The sequence below is a fragment of the Xenopus laevis genome, chromosome 1S (genome assembly GCF_017654675.1).
Source record: "Xenopus laevis strain J_2021 chromosome 1S, Xenopus_laevis_v10.1, whole genome shotgun sequence".
Classification (NCBI taxonomy): Eukaryota; Metazoa; Chordata; class Amphibia; order Anura; family Pipidae; genus Xenopus; species Xenopus laevis.
The window spans coordinates 201,513,716-201,530,236 of NC_054372.1; the positions used below are offsets into that span (position 1 = coordinate 201,513,716).

Below are 16,521 nucleotides of genomic sequence, written 5' to 3' on the forward strand. Positions count from 1 at the left end.
AGGAAATCCTTCTCAACAGACACTAGAGGAAATCCTTCTCAACAGACACTAGAGGAAATCCTTCACAGATACTAGAGGAAATCCTTCTCCACAGACACTAGAGGAAATCCTTCTCCACAGACACTAGAGGAAATCCTTCTCCACAGACACTAGAGGAAATCCTTCTCAACAGACACTAGAGGAAATCCTTCTCAACAGATACTAGAGGGAATCCTTCTCAACAGATACTAGAGGGAATCCTTCTCAACAGACACTAGAGGAAATCCTTCTCCACAGATACTAGAGGAAATCCTTCTCCACAGACACTAGAGGAAATCCTTCTCAACAGACACTAGAGGAAATCCTTCACAGATACTAGAGGAAATCCTTCTCAACAGATACTAGAGGAAATCCTTCTCCACAGACACTAGAGGAAATCCTTCTCCACAGACACTAGAGGAAATCCTTCTCAACAGACACTAGAGGAAATCCTTCTCAACAGACACTAGAGGAAATCCTTCTCCACAGATACTAGAGGAAATCCTTCTCCACAGATACTAGAGGAAATCCTTCTCCACAGACACTAGAGGAAATCCTTCTCAACAGACACTAGAGGAAATCCTTCACAGATACTAGAGGAAATCCTTCTCAACAGATACTAGAGGAAATCCTTCTCCACAGACACTAGAGGAAATCCTTCTCCACAGACACTAGAGGGAATCCGTCTCAACAGACACTAGAGGGAATCCTTCTCAACAGACACTAGAGGAAATCCTTCTCCACAGACACTAGAGGAAATCCTTCTCCACAGACACTAGAGGAAATCCTTCTCCACAGACACTAGAGGAAATCCTTCTCCACAGACACTAGAGGAAATCCTTCTCCACAGACACTAGAGGAAATCCTTCTCCACAGACACTAGAGGAAATCCTTCTCCACAGACACTAGAGGAAATCCTTCTCCACAGACACTAGAGGAAATCCTTCTCAACAGATACTAGAGGAAATCCTTCTCAACAGACACTAGAGGAAATCCTTCTCAACAGACACTAGAGGAAATCCTTCTCAACAGACACTAGAGGAAATCCTTCTCAACAGATACTAGAGGGAATCCTTCTCAACAGATACTAGAGGGAATCCTTCTCAACAGACACTAGAGGAAATCCTTCTCCACAGATACTAGAGGAAATCCTTCTCCACAGATACTAGAGGAAATCCTTCTCCACAGACACTAGAGGAAATCCTTCTCCACAGACACTAGAGGAAATCCTTCTCAACAGACACTAGAGGAAATCCTTCACAGATACTAGAGGAAATCCTTCTCCACAGACACTAGAGGAAATCCTTCTCAACAGACACTAGAGGAAATCCTTCTCAACAGACACTAGAGGAAATCCTTCACAGATACTAGAGGAAATCCTTCTCCACAGACACTAGAGGAAATCCTTCTCCACAGATACTAGAGGAAATCCTTCTCAACAGACACTAGAGGAAATCCTTCTCAACAGACACTAGAGGAAATCCTTCTCAACAGATACTAGAGGGAATCCTTCTCAACAGATACTAGAGGGAATCCTTCTCAACAGACACTAGAGGAAATCCTTCTCCACAGATACTAGAGGAAATCCTTCTCCACAGATACTAGAGGAAATCCTTCTCCACAGACACTAGAGGAAATCCTTCTCAACAGACACTAGAGGAAATCCTTCACAGATACTAGAGGAAATCCTTCTCAACAGATACTAGAGGAAATCCTTCTCCACAGACACTAGAGGAAATCCTTCTCCACAGACACTAGAGGAAATCCTTCTCAACAGACACTAGAGGAAATCCTTCTCAACAGACACTAGAGGAAATCCTTCTCCACAGATACTAGAGGAAATCCTTCTCCACAGATACTAGAGGAAATCCTTCTCCACAGACACTAGAGGAAATCCTTCTCAACAGACACTAGAGGAAATCCTTCACAGATACTAGAGGAAATCCTTCTCCACAGATACTAGAGGAAATCCTTCTCCACAGACACTAGAGGAAATCCTTCTCCACAGACACTAGAGGGAATCCGTCTCAACAGACACTAGAGGGAATCCTTCTCAACAGACACTAGAGGAAATCCTTCTCCACAGACACTAGAGGAAATCCTTCTCCACAGACACTAGAGGAAATCCTTCTCCACAGACACTAGAGGAAATCCTTCTCCACAGACACTAGAGGAAATCCTTCTCCACAGACACTAGAGGAAATCCTTCTCCACAGACACTAGAGGAAATCCTTCTCCACAGACACTAGAGGAAATCCTTCTCCACAGATACTAGAGGGAATCCTTCTCAACAGACACTAGAGGAAATCCTTCTCCACAGATACTAGAGGAAATCCTTCTCCACAGACACTAGAGGGAATCCTTCTCCACAGACACTAGAGGAAATCCTTCTCCACAGACACTAGAGGAAATCCTTCTCCACAGACACTAGAGGAAATCCTTCTCCACAGACACTAGAGGAAATCCTTCTCCACAGATACTAGAGGGAATCCTTCTCAACAGACACTAGAGGAAATCCTTCTCCACAGACACTAGAGGAAATCCTTCTCCACAGACACTAGAGGGAATCCTTCTCAACAGACACTAGAGGAAATCCTTCTCCACAGACACTAGAGGAAATCCTTCTCCACAGACACTAGAGGAAATCCTTCTCCACAGACACTAGAGGAAATCCTTCTCCACAGACACTAGAGGAAATCCTTCTCCACAGACACTAGAGGAAATCCTTCTCCACAGACACTAGAGGAAGTGGGCTACAGGGTTGTGCAGGGAATTTTCTAAAACCGGGGCATTTACCATATTCACTCATATATGCACTGGACACATAGAAGTAGAAGATTTGTATCTTTCCCACACATAAACTTGTTGGACTCACGGTACTGAGAATAGTTCCAGCCACACAGAGGAACAGAGGGCCCCTGACATGACAGATGCTCCACATTAATTTATGTACATTGTAATGTACCACATTCCCTTGTATTCTGTGATTATATGGGGGGTTTAGCATGTGGGTGTGCTCCATTTGGTTGTATTGTGGACAAGTCAGTAACACTTGTCTCTACCAGACTTACCCAGCCCATCGCCATGATGCCCACAGCAAACCAGCTGGGCCCGAGAAGGTTCCACAGCCCATGTCCATGTAACTGAAGAGCCATGGAGAGAAGCATTGCACCCAGCAGGTACAGCACCTGTAGTGGGAGGGAAATACAGGAGAATGTAAACTGAATATGCCACACCCAAGATGGGGGAGAAGCACAGCACGTCAGCCATATTGTGAATGGAGCCATATAAGGGGTCTCATAGGGGTTATAGATTAAAGGACAAGGAAAGTGTAAAATAGAATAAGGCTAGAAATGCTGTATTTTGTATACTAAACATAAACATGAACTTACTGCACCACAAGCCTAATCAAACAAATGATTTATGCTTTCAAAGTTGGCCACTGGGGGTCACCATCTTGTAACTTTGTTATACATCTTGGCCTGACCCTGACCCTGCACATGCTCAGTGTGATCTGGGCTGCTTAGGGGTCGTCATACACAAAGCTGCTTGAGTTCTGCATGGCTGGGAAGTAAGGCGGGGGCTCCCCCTGCTGTACATAAGTATGATTGTTTCCCTGCAGAGCAGTTAGGGACCGTCTGACAATTTCTATCCACAGCAGTAAATGAAGGGAGAATTTCACTGCATACAGTCAGGTTTCTTATAAAAACTGTACACATTTTTTAATTAAAGTATATTGGAGATAGGTTTATTTTTCATTAAGGAATGTAAAAATGGGATTTTATTGTTTTGCCTTTCCTTGTCCTTTAAGCCACAACCCAGACATTGGTTTAGAATCAATTCTGATCATAATGTATATAATCATTGTCTATTGTAGTACGAAATAACTCTGTATTAAAGAATTAAACAGCATAGAAACTCCTTTTTGTCACCCACCCCTAATCTTTCCTGGGATTGGACTGGTCCTGGTCACTTGTAATGTTCCTAAAGGGGTCCTTGTGCTTATCTATGTATCTCTGGGGTCATGGTGCTTATCTATTCCTCACACAGGATTTGGGTTATGGCCCAAAGTCTCAGTAATTACAGACCCTTATTTACAGTACTTGAGAAAAAGCTCAGAGGAGAAACTCTATGGAAACCAGAGCAAATAAGACTCACTGGCTTTTCATTGACAATAGAGCTGACACTCTCTTCTTGCTCCCTTTGTATCTGCCCCATCCAGTGTCAGACTGGCCCACAGGGAGACCAGAAAACTCCCAGTTTGGCCCAGGTGTCAGGGGGCCCTTCTGCTTCTAAATATTTGGCCTATTTCATGGTCATAACCTATTTCTATGAGAACAATAGATTGAATAATAGATTATAGTGTGTAAAGAGACTAGCAGAGGTTGCTTGAGAAGAGGAATTATAATAGTACTGAGAGTGGCCCCTGATCTAAGATTATTGGGTGGGCCCCTGGTGTCCCAGTCCGACACTGGCTCCATCGATGGTTCTTCCACAGTTAAAGAGCTGACACTTTTCTCTTCCTGGTCCAAAACATTCAGCTGAATTGAGTGTTCCAGGGCACATGTGAAGGGCTACAGCTCAGTGTGAGGCTTGTGCCACTAGAAAGCAACAAGTCACTTATCCATATGCTTTACTCACCTGTACACTCCAATGGCAGCCGCTCTCCAGCACATTTACAACCAGACACAAGTTGTCAGATCTGACCTGTTTGATGATTGGCTGGAGCCGGGCCATGCTCATAACTGTCACCCACACAGACATCGGGGAGCCGAGGAAGTCACAGAACTGCAACACAGAAGAAAGTTTCAACGTTTCGAGCCTACCAGGCCCTTTATCAAGCCTTGGTAGGCTCGAAACGTTGCCTTTTTGCATATGGGCTAAATAAATTTTCATCTTTGAACACAACTACAACCAGATTCAGTGTGCTGCTGGCTTTCTTCTGGATATTAATTTGACCCAGTGACAGGGGTGGGTCTCACAGTACAGCACCTGGCACTACAAAAGTGTGAATTTGGGAGGTGAGCGCTCCGCATGATTGAGTCTACAGAACTGCAATACATCATATTCCATGATACAGAACCCGGGCTGGTCACAGGCGTGATAGAACTGCACATAATGAGATACGTTATAAGCCCCCTCACCTGTATCCCCCCCTCACCTGTATCCCCTTTCACCTGTATCCCCCTCACCTGTATCCTCCTCACCTGTATCCCCCTCACCTGTATCCGACCCTCACCTGTATCCCCCTCACCTGTATCCCCTCACCTGTATCCCCTTTGCCTGTATCCCCCTCACCTGTATAACATCAGGCACACAGTGGTGTAAGATATGGCATTGTGCTATACAGGTGGCCAGTATGGATTCTGTCGTTAGTCAGCAGAGGGCTATTCCCTGCTCAATAGGGCTACTAACCTTTGCCAGAACCAAGGGGAAGGGGCTTTTCTTGGCCATCCCCTGGCAGCATAACAATTTGGGTTTTATCCCTGTACTGGTTGGACACAGAAGGGTTAACAAGCAACCTTACAAATACCCACCCCCTTCCCATCCTCACCAGTCTTTTTTCCTCCTGTCCTGGCCGGACCGGGGATTTCTATGCTCTACCCACTTGGTTCTTCGGGACCAGATTCCAGGCGCAGTTTTTCATGCACTTTCTGCGCCTGAAGTCCCTCAGGAGTGGGTCCCTATACAGCCGGGGGGAGGTTGCGTCCGTTGTGGCACAATGAGGCATATACGTCATCAAAGGGCGCCTTATCTTGCCTCCGAAAGGGTGAGGTTTTGTCTTTGCACCCGCATTGACGCATCTGTGATGGATTCTCGAAGGCTTCACGGTGGATTTAGAGCTATTGAAAGTTTTAGAGCTGAAGAAAGTGCATTAGTAATTGGGTGTTTGTCACTCTAGGTTGTTGAAGATTCTGCCAGGAAAAGGCAAAGACCTCAGGATAAGGACATTGGAAAAAGCCTACATTACCGGGCAAGAGATTACGTGGTGACTGTATTGCAGAGATTTTAGAAGGCGACGCTGATATTCCACCTGCTCAGAAGCCTATACCTGCTCAAGACATTCCTTCAACATCTAAGGCTGCTTCTCAGGTTTATTAGCCTGGATTAAACAGGCAGAAGCCTTAGGAATTCAAGAGTCAAAGGGTTCTGAAAGTCAGATTCCTGCTGACCCACATTCTAATCAGATTGAGGTGATTAAATCAGACTCTTCTTCTTCAGATGAGGTGTCCATTATTGAGGAGAATGGCAGCAGATCAAGGCTCAGACCACAAGGGTCGTTGAATCATCATGAGCAGCAGAAGCAGAAGCACAACCTCAGTCAATTTACAGGGCTGCAACATGCAAAAAACCTTACCCCCCTATCCTACATAGACCCCCCCAGCCTAGCTGCCCCTCCCCCCCCCGGGTAAATGGCAGTAACTCTTTCCTTACCCCTCGGTGTAGATCCATCAGAATGAGACCGCTGCTTCTGCAACTATCGAGAGTTTTGCCGTATGCGCAGTTGTGAAGAAGAAGAAGAAGAAGAAGAAGAAGAAGAAGAAGAAGAAGAAGAAATTTGATGAGAGAAGGAGAAGGAATGTAAAACACAGAAAGTTCGAGCAGATAAATGGGAAAGTGGAGGAAAGCAGGAGAAAAAAACAGAAATAAAAAGCAAATAACAGAAAAGCAGAAAGAAAGGAGCACAAAATATGTGTCTGTGGACTTCACAATTGTTTAACATTGTGTAAATGATATGGTTGTGGGTCCGTTCCCAATAGTGTCGGTGTTGGTAGCAGATTAAACTGTGTCTAATGTGACAGCATTGTGCTTGGCTCATGTACTTGGGCTATCAGTGGCCACTACTAGTCACACTATGTACTTGGGCTATCAGTGGCCACTACTAGTCACACTATGTACTTGGGGTATCAGTGGCCACTACTAGTCACACTATGTACTTGGGGTATCAGTGGCCACTACTAGTCACACTATGTACTTGGGGTATCAGTGGCCACTACTAGTCACACTATGTACTTGGGGTATCAGTGGCCACTACTAGTCACACTATGTACTTGGGGTATCAGTGGCCACTACTAGTCACACTATGTACTTGAGGTATCAGTGGCCACTACTAGTCACACTATGTACTTGAGGTATCACTGGCCACTACTAGTCACACTATGTACTTCGGGTATCAGTGGCCACTACTAGTCACACTATGTACTTGGGTTTTCAGTGGCCACTACTAGTCACACTATGTACTTCGGGTATCAGTGGCCACTACTAGTCACACTATGTACTTAGGCTGCCAAACTCCACTGTCTTTCACTTTGTGCTGCCACAATCTACTGCCCTAAGTGTATAATATACTTGGACTACCAGTACTTATTATTATTATTATTATTTGAAATGATTACTATGTTTAATGTGATCAGGGCAGAAGTCACTTCTCTATACAGAGTAATCTAACCCTGATTATCTCAAAACTAAAGTAACAGGTAAAGTTCAGTGTCATTTATCTGGGAGTCTGTACTTCAAAGTTCCATCACTTTATACTTTCGCAGGATTAAAACTCAGCTTTAAGGCACACGGGACATTTTGTTGCAGTTGGTCATTGGGAGCTTTGGCTGCAGACAAAATATCCCTCATTTCCTTCCCAGCAGCAGTAATGGGACTTGTGATGGGAAAACATTTACATCTCTGAAGAAGCCCGAGTATGTTTCCCACCAGCAATTCACTTTACTACAAGTGGAAAGAAAACGAGGTTGAACTGCACTAGTTTCCTATGGCCAATGACTCGTCCTGTGCCCCAAAGTCTGTGTGTGACCACTTATAGCCTAGAACTCTGATACCCCCCTAAAGTATTTGACGGATTGGGAAAGAGATATGGGACACAAGATCTCAGAAGGGGAATGGAGCTCAATATGGAATTCCAGCTCCAAGATTTCCCCCAATACGGCCAGAAAAGAATCGGCCTATAAAGTCCCGACACGGCGATTTAGCACCAAATAAATCCTTCCTCGTCTCCTACGTGTTTTGGGGGATGTGATGAAAAGGAACTTCAGACACATTTGGTAGAAATGACCTGTAGCAAACGCATATTATTTGATATTTCTATTAATATTATTTGATATTTCTATTAATATTATTTGATATTTCTATTAATATTATTTGATATTTCTATTAATATTATTTGATATTTCATTAATATTATTTGATATATATTAATATTATTTGATATTTCTATTAATATTATTTGATATTTCTATTAATATTATTTGATATTTCTATTAATATTATTTGATATTTCTATTAATATTATTTGATATTTCATTAATATTATTTGATATATATTAATATTATTTGATATTTCTATTAATATTATTTGATATATATTAATATTATTTGATATTTCTATTAATATTATTTGATATTTAATTAATATTATTTGATATTTCTATTAATATTATTTGATATTTCTATTAATATTATTTGATATTTCTATTAATATTATTTGATATTTCTATTAATATTATTTGATAGTTCTACTAATATTATTTGATATTTCTACTAATTATTTGATATTTCTATTAATATTATTTGATATTTCTATTAATATTATTTGATATTTCTATTAATATTATTTGATATTTCTATTAATATTATTTGATATTTCATTAATATTATTTGATATTTCTATAAATATTATTTGATAATTCTATTAATATTATTTGATATTTCTATTAATAGTAAACTAATACTCACTGTATTCCAGAAGCCAATACACAAACATATTGATTAGCCTGACTAAAACTCCCTACTAAGGAGTTAAAGGAGAAGTCAACCCCAAAGTTAAATAACCCTTCCCCCCCTACCCTACATAGACCCCCCTCCCGCAGCCCAAGTGTTACCCCAGGCAAATGCCCCTAACGTTACACTTACCCCTCGGTGCAGATTCAGCCATCAGACTTAACGGGCGCCATCTTCTTCTCTTCGCTAATCTTCATAATGAGACCGGCGTGGGGGTGAATGCGCAGTTGAAGCATTTTTCTGTTTCGCGACAAATGTGAATTGCCGAATCGCCGGTCTCATTCTGAGGGGTAATTAATACGTTAGGGGCATTTGCCGGGGGTCTATGAGGGGGTCTATATAGGGTAGGGGGGTAGGGGTTTTTAAAATTTAGGGTTAAAAAACTTTAGGGTTGAATTTTGGCAGCAGCTAGGGTTAATTTAGTAAAACAATGGCTGCAAAACTTTATTACTTTCCACGAATTAGAATGAAAAATAAACACCAGACAAACGTTATTGTATTTAATGACTTTATTATCAGATCAAATGGATAAACAGACAGAAATATGGGGTTATTACAAGTCCAAACTGGAATTAGCGAAGGCCAAAGTATAAAACATATTTACCGCTTGTCTTTTTTTCTTACATTCATTTTAGTTTCCCTCTTTCCTTTATTCACATTCTTTATATCACTAAACTGCAATATTACCTTAAGCTGATGTACTAATTCATTAACATTGTACAATTAATGACTGTACTTGTTTGGAAAATTTAAATAAAAGAGATTTAAAAAAAAAAAAAAAACAGCTGGTGTGTGGCCCAGAGATAAATATTCATTTAGCTGCAGAGAGAAGACTTCCCAACTACCAACCTATTCAACCTGATTTGCATAAATAATGACTTACCCTCTGTAGCTGCTGTACACACACCATTCACTAATGTTGCACAGGACCAGGAGTGAGTACAGTCCCTGCTTCAGCACAAACTTGCACAATGATCATCTACCTGCTCACTCTATTAGGTACCCACCTACCCCCAACCCTACAAGGTAAGTGACCGACTGTACCTGCCAACTCTAATTAATTGTTCCCTCCTCTCCCAACCCTCCAAACACAATCACTGTCTGTGCCTCCCTCCCTCCACTGTGGTGCTAGGATTCCCTAGGGAATCCCAAAACCTGACTGTCCTTACAGTAAAGAACCCCTTCCTATGCTGATGGTGAGATCTCCTTTCCTCCCCACCAATGAATCACTCAGTCCCCCTCTCTTGGTAGGGAATCCCAAAACCTGACTGCCCATACAGTAAAGAACCCCTTCCTATACTGATGGTGGAATCTCCTTTCCGCCCCCATTGCCACTCTCTTGGTAGGGAAGGTTGATTAGATGGATTTGGTACTTACATTGTGTATATTGAGTAGTCCCCGTAACATTTCTAGACATAAGTTTCATTACCTTTCTCTGAACATTTGTTTGGTGTTTCTATATCTCTCTATAGGTAGGTGCCCAAACCTGTAGCTCACATATATACTCCTCTCTGTTTATCTCACAGATGACCCAGCCATGTTCTCAGGATTGTATTTTGTCACAGCATTTATGGAGGTGCCTCTGGTTGAATACAACAAGACAAGGTTTGACCTTCTCCTGCATGGCTTGAATTGCTGCGCTGGAGTCACAGTGAAAGTGCCCGGCACTAATTTCTCTCAGTTCTACTCCCTGAGCCCGGGTCAGATAGCCAACGTCACCATTCCCACCAATGTCATGCTTGTGGGCAGCTCACTTTTGTACAACTGTATTGTAGAGGTGTCTTCTAATAAGAGCATCATTGTCATCTCTCAAGTCTGGACACCCAATGGGTTTGACTCTTCTTACGTGTTTCCAACTAGGTATCTTGACTTAAACTACTACATCCTCACTCCTGTCTTTGATCTGCCTGGATATGCCCAGTTTGCCATTGTCAACCAATACTCTACAACAACTGTTAGTGTCACTATTGAAGGTGGTGTTGTTGAGTTCAGTGGGCAGTTTTGGTCTCCTGGGAGCATCATAACCTTCACACTTGGCCCATACCAAGCTGCACAGTTCCAGCTAAGGGGTAACCTCTATGGTACATCAGTTGAGGCCAATAATAGAGTTGCAGTGTTAAGTGGGTACCAAACAAGCCTCAAGTACTGTTATGTATATGAGCAACTGCTGCCCCAGTCCGGCTGGGGTAAATCTTTTATTTTGCCCTCACCCTCTGTCCCACAACAAGAAGATAAGATGCAGTTAATTGCTGCTGAGATAACAGATGTTACTGTGTATAATGATGATGGGAAGAAGAAATATACAGTGCAGATGGGAAACATCTTAAACCTTCCAGTCAACTCATCTTCCCTTCAGATTGTGGCTAACAGGGCTGTGATGGTCCTTTATATTAGTCCTGGGAGAACCATTTCAGGAGATCCCACACTCCAACCTTATTTGGCCACTGTGATTCCCATCGAGAGGTTTGAGACACTGCAGGTCATTCATGCTCCATCCACCCTCTCCACCCATCTACTTGTGATAGCCAAATGGGACAAGTATAAAGCCGTAAAGTTGGATGGAAGCTCCTTCCCAGCTTATGTGAAATGGAATAAAGTCTCATCAGGTCAAGACAATTATGCTTGGGTGGAAGTGGCACTTAGTGCCGGGTCTCACTTTGTATGTCAGGTATCGGAGGAGAAAGTTTGGGCAACAGCCTACAGCTTTAGTGGTAAGTCCATGATCCACCAGTAACCATGAGTTTCTCTTAGAATCCTAATAATAATGCAGCTCCTCTTCCTTGAATGTATTAAGGTCATGGCCTCAATCCAACATTATCCCTATATTAGCAAGTGAATTCCCCCCCTATCAATTATCTCACCCGGTGATAGTTCAACACAACTTTTCTCTCCTGTAATTGGTCTCCAGGAAATCCTCTCAGTAATGGCTGAGCATACAGTAGTTCCTCTGCCCTATTAATTGTCTAAGTAGAGGTGGAACTAGACTCCAAAAGGTCCAGGAGCAAAACATGCAGCCAAACCCTCCAGCCACCTACCCCTGACACCCTCGTCTCACTCTCCTTGACAGTGATAATAGACCGTGATATATATATAATAGACAATGATAATGCCAATCATACATGTGTAATGCCATTTTTGCTTGTGGATTAATTACATTTCTTGAGCAACATCAGCCAATGTCTTCTGATGACATCCTTATACCCTGTACCCCAGTAGAACTACACTACAGTGAGATGTGTAACCTACCAGGCCCCCAATCTAGAGGAACAACCATTTGTACTCTTTGTTCCATGTAGGACCATCCATTCCTGTTGTTGGAAAGAACTTCTCTGTCTTTGGACCCAATTCCTGCTCAAACACTGAAAACCAGTTAGGCAACAGCTCATCCGTCCTCAACCCCCAATCCACCACTGGATCCAACATCAATTCTAGTCCTTCATCCCACTCTAATGCATGGACACCAGTTGGCTCTACAGGTAGGAGGGGACTAATTATCACTAACTAGAAACCAGTGAGAGACTGGGCCACATGTACTGGGGGCAGACTAAGGCGGGTGAGTGAAATTATCAGAAATATATAAATATATTATATATATATAGTATGATGCTCTCTACCCCCATCATCCCATTCCCTCTTCTTCTCTCCCCTTTCTCTTCATTGACTCCTCCAACTGTCTGTTGTCTCCTCCTTTCCCATTCCCCCAGCTGCAACCACATACTGGGCTCAATGACTGACCATGAATAGGAAACGTAAGGAAATGATGATGATAAAAGATTAGCATGAAAATGTTCTGGTGTCAGTGAGTCTAGTAAGGTTAGATGGGGACTGCTCTAATTGGTCACTTTAGGGTTAAACTGAATGCTGGAGCAGAATGTTTCTGCAAAGTTCTGAATTTCGGAACAATTATTTCAGCCCTTTAAGTCTCTGGAGTGCAGAGAATTGGCTTGGCCGCTGTATAATGGCAGCATTTAGCACTGTCCCTTTAAGGATTCCATTACCTGTGGGCTGAATGATTGACAGGTGCAGGTGCTCTGTGATGTGAAACATTAATGTGACAGATAATTGATGCCCCTGATTAGTGCATTTCCCTAAGCAAATCTCTTATTTACCTGGGAATATTTGCAGAACTATAATGATGTCAGTGACCCTTTCCTGTACCTCACTGGGTTACACCCCCAGATTCCTTCTGTAACTCAGTAATGGGCAAGTCTCATTATGTTGTACCTGTACAGGTGAGTCCTACAGGCTGTAGCTGTCTGTGCATGGGGCCTAAATAAGCCAATAATGGCCAGTAAGGGAACAGGAGAGCATCAGTCCCTTGGTCCCTCATTCACCAGAGGGCAGATCTTTGCTTCAGCCCATTATCCTCACCGTTTGTGCAAAATATCAATCAGTTTGGGAAACTGCTGGTGAAATGTCAGCTCCTCCCCTCCCAGTCTGTCATTCACACCTGTGCCCCTTAGTGCCCACCACTTGGGGTGTCCCCTAATAGATTGCAATGCTCAGTTGGGCGGGTTGCTGATAACAGAAATATTTTGCAGGGCTCTGGAACCCCAGAAAGCTCAGTGTGGAGGGGGCACAGCTCGGATGGTGGGACGCTTTACGCTATTGCCGTGAAAATGGCTCAGATCTCATCAGTGTCCCAGACCTTGAGAGCCAAAGGCTACTGGAGACTGTACCCAAGGACATTGCTGGGATGGGAATTTGGATCGGCCTGCGCAGGCACCGAGTCTGGGGGACCCTCTATTGGACAGACAAGACCCCTGTAGATTACACAAACTGGGGGGAAGGGCAGCCTAGTGACCCCACCTTCAACTTGTGTACAATGCTGTCTGTACTGGGGGGTCTCACCTGGGAGGCTGAATGCTGTAGCACCAAACTGAGATTTATCTGTAACTGACTCCATCATGGAATTACCTCCCAGTCTTATTTACTGACACCTACACGGGGGGATCATGGATTAGATACTCTTATTTACCATTAGAATCACTTGTATTTGCCCCTGGGAGAGAAGTGCCCCAAGGTGGGCAAGTCAGAGGCTAAAAACAATGTGTAACAATAAAGCTCATTATTCCCTGATCCACCTACTCTGTGTAATGGTATGTTCCTTACTGTTCCCTGGAGATCTGATTATACAATACATATAACATTTCACAATACATATAACATATCACAATACATATAACAATACATATAACATATACAGTTGGGTCCATAAATATTTGGACAGAGAGAACTTTTTTCGTTGGTTCTGTACATTAGCACAATGAAGTTTAAATGAAACAACTCAGATGTAGTTGAACTGCAGACTTTCAGCTTTAATTCAGTGGGTTGAACAAAAAGATTGTATAAAAGTGTGACGAACTAAAGGTTTTTTTTCAATGAAGCAGATAAAAGTCCTGGAGTTGATTTGAGGGGGGGGGAAGAGACAACATGAGGACAAAGGAGCTCTCCATGCAGGTGAAACAAGTCCTCCTTAAGCTGCAAAAACAGAAAAAACCCATGTGAGACATTGCTCCAATATTAGGAGAGGCAAAATCTCCAGTTTGGTACATGGTGAGAAAGAAAGAAATCACTGGTGAACTCAGCAACACAAAAAGACCTGGACGTCCACGGAAGACAACAGTGGTGGATGATCTCAGAATCATTTCCATGGGGAAGAGAAAGCCCTTGACAAGAGCCAAACAAGTGAAGAACAGTCTCCAGGAGGTAGAGTCTCCATATCCAAGTCTACCATAAAGAGAAGACTGTATGAAGTAAATACAGAGGGGGCACTGCAAGGTACAAGCCACTCATAAGCACCAACAATACAAAGGCTACATTGGACTAAAGAAGCCGCACAGTTGTGGAAAAGCATTGTTTGGACAGATGAAACCAAGATGAAGCTCTAGCAGAATGATGGCAAGAGTAAAAAAGTGTGGAGAAGGCTTGGGAAGAGCTGATGATCCAAAGCATAGCACAGTTGTGTATAAAACATTTGGGGGGCAGTGTGATGGCTTGGGGTGCATGGCTGCCAGTGGGACACTAGTGAATGAATTGTGAGCTCTTCAGAGACACTGTCTGCTCCAGCTAAATGCACTCACATTGATTGGGAGGCGTCTCATAATGAGCCAAAACATAGAGCCAAAGCAACCCAGGAGTTTATTAAAGCAAAGAAGTGGAATATTGAGCTGATGTGAAGCCAATTGAGCTGCATTTCACTTGTTGAAGACTAAACGTGGGACAGAAAGGCCACAAACAAAGAGCAAGTGAAAGAAGCGGCTGCAGTAAAGACCTGGCAGAGCATTAAACAGGAGCAAACCCACAATCTGCTGATGTCCATGAGTTCAACACTTCAGCCTGTCATTGTCAGCAAAGGATTTTCTACCAACTATTAGACATGAACATTTCATTTGTACAATTACTTGTGAGACCCTGAAATGAAGTGATTGTGTTAAATAAAGGCTTTAGTTCCTCACACTTTTATATATATAATCTTTTTGTTCAACCCACTGAATTAAAGCTGAAAGTCTGCAGTTCAACTACATCTGAGTTGTTTCATTTAAACTTCATTGTGGTAAAATGTCCAGAACCAACATTAGAAATAAGTTGTCTCTGTCCAAAGATTTATGGGCCTGACTGTATATTTGCTGCACTAGAACAACTCACAGGCCTTATTTATATGACTATTGTACAAGAAAGACTACTCACAGGTTACTAATCCCTGGTCTCTGTACTGTTACTATAAGGAAACTGTATTATATCTTCTATTTCTACACTATTTACTATTAATAAACAATAGCATAGAAATCAATACTTATGGAATGACAGGAGGGAATAGTTAGGGAATGACAGGAGGGAATAGTTAGGGAATGAGAGGAGGGAATAGTTAGGGAATGACAGGAGGGAATAGTTAGGGAATGACAGGAGGGAATAGTTGGGGAATGACAGGAGGGAATAGTTAGGGAATGAGAGGAGGGAATAGTTGGGAATGACAGGAGGAATAGTTAGGGAATGAGAGGAGGGAATAGTTAGGGGAATGACAGGAGGGAATAGTTAAAGGAATGAGAGGGAGGGAATAGTTAGGGAATGAGAGGAGGGAATAGTTAGGGAATGAACGGAGGGAATGAGTTAGGGAATGAGAAGGAGGGAATAGTTAGGGAATGACAGGAGGGAATAGTTAGGGAATGAGAGGAGGGAATAGTTAGGGAATGACAGGAGGGAATAGTTAGGGAATGACAGGAGGGAATAGTTATGGAATGACAGGAGGGAATAGTTAGGGAATGGACAGGAGGGAATAGTTAGGGAATGCGAGGAGGGAATAGTTAGGGGAATGAGAGGAGGGAATAGTTAGGGATGACAGGAGGGAATAGTTAGGGAATGACAGGAGGGAAATAGTTTAGGGAATAAGAGGAGGGAATAGTTAGGGAATAAGAGGAGGGAATAGTTAGGGAATGACAGGAGGGAATAGTTAGGGAATGACAGGAGGGAATAGTTAGGGAATGACAGGAGGGAATAGTTGGGGAATGAAAGGAGGGAATAGTTAGGGAATGACAGGAGGGAATAGTTAGGGAATGAGAGGAGGGAATAGTTGGGGAATGAGAGGAGGGAATAGTTAGGGAATGACAGGAGGGAATAGTTAGGGAATGACAGGAGGGAATAGTTAGGGAATGACAGGAGGGAATAGTTATGGAATGACAGGAGGGAATAGTTAGGGAATGACAGGAGGGAATA

At 42.8% G+C, this 16,521-nt stretch overlaps 1 protein-coding gene across 1 annotated transcript; it reads left to right on the forward strand.

The window, feature by feature from the left end:
• Window positions 1-10,337: 10,337 nt before the first annotated feature.
• Window positions 10,338-13,877, forward strand: LOC121398740 (IgGFc-binding protein-like). Its single transcript, XM_041577804.1, has 3 exons — window positions 10,338-11,519; window positions 12,105-12,284; window positions 13,350-13,877. Exons 1-3 carry the CDS (start codon window positions 10,346-10,348, stop codon window positions 13,706-13,708), a joined length of 1,713 nt encoding a protein of 570 aa, XP_041433738.1. The 5' UTR covers window positions 10,338-10,345; the 3' UTR covers window positions 13,709-13,877.
• The last annotated feature ends 2,644 nt before the right edge of the window (window positions 13,878-16,521 follow it).